Source organism: Manihot esculenta, chromosome 16 (genome assembly GCF_001659605.2).
Source record: "Manihot esculenta cultivar AM560-2 chromosome 16, M.esculenta_v8, whole genome shotgun sequence".
NCBI lineage: Eukaryota > Viridiplantae > Streptophyta > Magnoliopsida > Malpighiales > Euphorbiaceae > Manihot > Manihot esculenta.
This window is the reverse complement of record NC_035176.2, coordinates 33,359,069-33,362,285: the sequence shown is the minus strand read 5'-3', so window position 1 is coordinate 33,362,285 and position 3,217 is coordinate 33,359,069. Positions and strand designations below refer to the sequence as shown.

The window sequence follows — 3,217 nt, the reverse complement described above, 5'->3', positions numbered from 1 at the left end:
ACTTAATTTGAAAGAGTTCACATCAAGTGCTGGACGATTTCAAGAAAATGCCAAAATCTAAAACCGTGAGATATAGTATATTGAATTGCTATTTTTTATTAATTATATTATAATATATGAATAACAGCAATTTAATATATTAATAATTATTTTATTTATTTAATATATTTTAAAAATAAAATAATAAATATTTTAATTTTTTTTAATGGATAGTATTAATCATTCATATTATCCGTGAGTACCGAAGAACTCCTCGCTTTCAAACCCAACTACAAACCAGAGAGCCAAAAGCACCCTCACCCCTCAACTCTCTCTCAACCCATTCTCACGTGGGCTCCATCTCCAAATTGACATCCTTTTCCTTTTGACAAATCCTCTATTGTTTGGCTAAGCCCTGTCCATGTGTCTCTCTTCTATTTGTTTCTTTCCAGATCTCCCCGACCCCACCAGATAGACCCTTACTCACGTCTCACGCCTCTGTAAACGCAACGCAACAATTTGCCAAACTACACACAAAAGAAAACTGTGACTCTTGTTTATCGCTTCGTCCCCATACAGTCAGAAAGAAAACGGACTTTGCTAACTGTGAGTCGTGAAATGGCTTCCAAGCTCTGTGACTCCTGCAAATCGGCAACGGCAACTCTTTTCTGCCGTGCTGATTCCGCGTTTCTTTGTGTCAACTGTGACTCCAAGGTTCACGCCGCTAACAAGCTTGCCTCGCGCCACGGACGTGTGTGGGTTTGTGAGGTGTGCGAGCAAGCTCCGGCTCATGTCACCTGCAAGGCCGACGCTGCAGCCCTCTGCATCACGTGCGACAGAGATATTCACTCCGCTAATCCATTGGCTCGCCGACACGAGCGAGTTCCTGTCACGCCGTTCTACGAGTCGGTCGGCGTAACTCATGCTGCTAAGACAAACGCTGTAAACTTCCTTGATGACCGTTACTTCTCCGATGTGGATAGGGACGCTGATGTAAGCAGGGAGGAAGCGGAGGCAGCTTCGTGGCTTCTTCCAAATCCTCCCAACCCGAAGGTGATGGAGAGTCCGGATCTGAATACAGGTCAATATGTGTTCTCGGACGTGGACCCATATCTGGATCCAGGTTACGGTCCTGCGGCTGTGGATCCGAAACTCGAAGCGCAGGAGCAGAACAGCTCGGGCACGGATGGTGTAGTGCCCGTGCAAAGCAAGAGTGTTCAAGCTTCATTGGTGAACGACCACTGTTTTGAGCTTGACTTCACCGGATCCAAGCCTTTTGCCTACGGATATAATACACAGAGCCTGAGCAACAGTGTAAGTTTGCTAATCTCAGCTTTCTGTTCAGTTTAAAATCTTGGATTATTAGTTCAACAATTTCTCATCTCTGATCGTGTGGTTGCGACCTCAGTTATCATCCTCATCCCTCGACGTTGGGGTAGTGCCAGATGGGGGGAACATGACGGACATATCAAATCAGTACAGTAGAACAGTGAGCAACGGGATGGAGTCTACAAATCCGACGGTTCAGCCATCAGCAGTGGACAGGGAAGCAAGGGTTTTAAGGTACAGAGAAAAGAGGAAGAACCGAAAGTTCGAGAAGACAATCAGATACGCATCGCGTAAAGCTTATGCCGAGACGAGACCACGAATCAAAGGGAGATTCGCGAAGCGAATAGATATGGAAGTAGAAGCAGATGGAGGTAGTATGTACGGATTCGGCGTCGTTCCGTCCTTTTAATCCATTTGTATTAACAAATGGACGTTGTTTGTTGTTAAAGTATTGTATATATAAGTAGGCGAAGGTGTTTAATCTATTTGTAGAAGCTTTATGCAATAATGAGTTTTGCTCTACTGATCCTTTTGAAAGATGATGATATCATCCACCTTTTTGGGAGGTGCAAGTTGAGAGTATGAGAAGCTGAATGATTAATTTTTTTATTATTATATTTTGAGTTCCAGAATGGAAAAAAGATTAGCAGCTTCTCTTTGAAGGTCTTATGCCTATTTGTCGGAGTATTGTTGCACTGGTCTAAGTCCTTATTATTTCTGGTTGTTGTTGCTGAGCTCTAATTTCACCTAGTGTTTAGCTTTAGGAAGGGAGAGCAAGATGCTTTGGTCTTATTTTGCTTTCTTCCTCAAGTCCTAGCCAAGACAAGTACAGTCGCATCGACTGCTGTTGGAGGTTTCTCATGGCGGCCATGGTGATTAAGATGAACATCAAATTGACGTTGAAGACGCCTCGGGTCTCACCCGCTCCACATTAACACTACTTGCTTGGGCTTGATTGAATTGGAGTGTTCTTTAATAAATCTTTGTAGGCTTAGACTTACTAATATTTTATGTAACGAAATATACGTTGCTGTTGAAATAGTAATAATGATTGTTCAATTTTACTTGTTGTTTAATGGTTTTACATAATGATTAAGAAAATTAAATTATAACAGAATATTTCTTAATTTAATTTAATTATTCTTAACTCAATCAATTACTCTAATTTTAATATTTTCTCCATAAAACGATTAAAAAAATGAATAAAATAAATTTTAGGAAACTGCAAAAATAATCATTTTATGTAGTACATATAAGAATAAATTTGGATTAAATTTAGTTATTGTTTTCTAATTTTTCAAAATATAATTTTAGATAAAACTATCGCTAAAAGGAAATAGCTAGAGATTGATTCTTTTTCCTGTGTGCGTCGCTGGAACTTGGGTTAGAGCCTTCGTCCACTGTACTTTTGTCATGCTTAAAGGCTCAATTTCTTGCTTTAATTTAATTAAAAAACAAAAAAATAAAAGGGCTCATTTAAGCCTTTAAATAAATACAAAAAATTTAAATAAATCTTTAAATAATTTTTAAATTTAATCAGTTCCTCAAATCTATTAAATAAAATAATTTAGCATTAATATAATAAAAATTTAAGTACATTTATATTTTTTTTTTTAAATAGGGGGTTGGGGGAGTCGAACCTTAGACCTCGCAGGTCTATCAGGATGCACTTTCCACTAGGCTAAGTCTCGGAGTGCTACATTTATATTAAAAAGCGAAAATAGCTCACATTTATTAAAGTTAAAAGCATTTTTTAATCGCTTAAATCAAACTTTTAAGTAGAATAAAAATTTTAAATAAATTTTCTAAAAATCTAAACTATCATCTCACACTGCGATTATAAATAGCGTGTTTATTATTTTCAATGAATTGAACCTGTGAAGAGAGACCGTAGAAGTTTATCATTCTA

At 38.0% G+C, this 3,217-nt stretch overlaps 1 protein-coding gene across 1 annotated transcript; it reads left to right on the top strand.

The window, feature by feature from the left end:
* The first annotated feature begins 489 nt into the window (after positions 1–489).
* On the top strand, positions 490–2,372 carry LOC110603966 (zinc finger protein CONSTANS-LIKE 4). Its single transcript, XM_021741974.2, has 2 exons — positions 490–1,293; positions 1,388–2,372. Exons 1-2 carry the CDS (start codon positions 598–600, stop codon positions 1,715–1,717), a joined length of 1,026 nt encoding a protein of 341 aa, XP_021597666.1. The 5' UTR covers positions 490–597; the 3' UTR covers positions 1,718–2,372.
* The last annotated feature ends 845 nt before the right edge of the window (positions 2,373–3,217 follow it).

Coding starts and splice junctions, on each gene's coding strand:
- LOC110603966 (XM_021741974.2), top strand. CDS start 598: ATGGCTTCCAAGCTCTGTGACTCCTGCAAATCGGCAACGGCAACTCTT. Junction 1,294..1,387: donor CACAGAGCCTGAGCAACAGT/GTAAGTTTGCTA, acceptor TTGCGACCTCAG/TTATCATCCTCATCCCTCGA.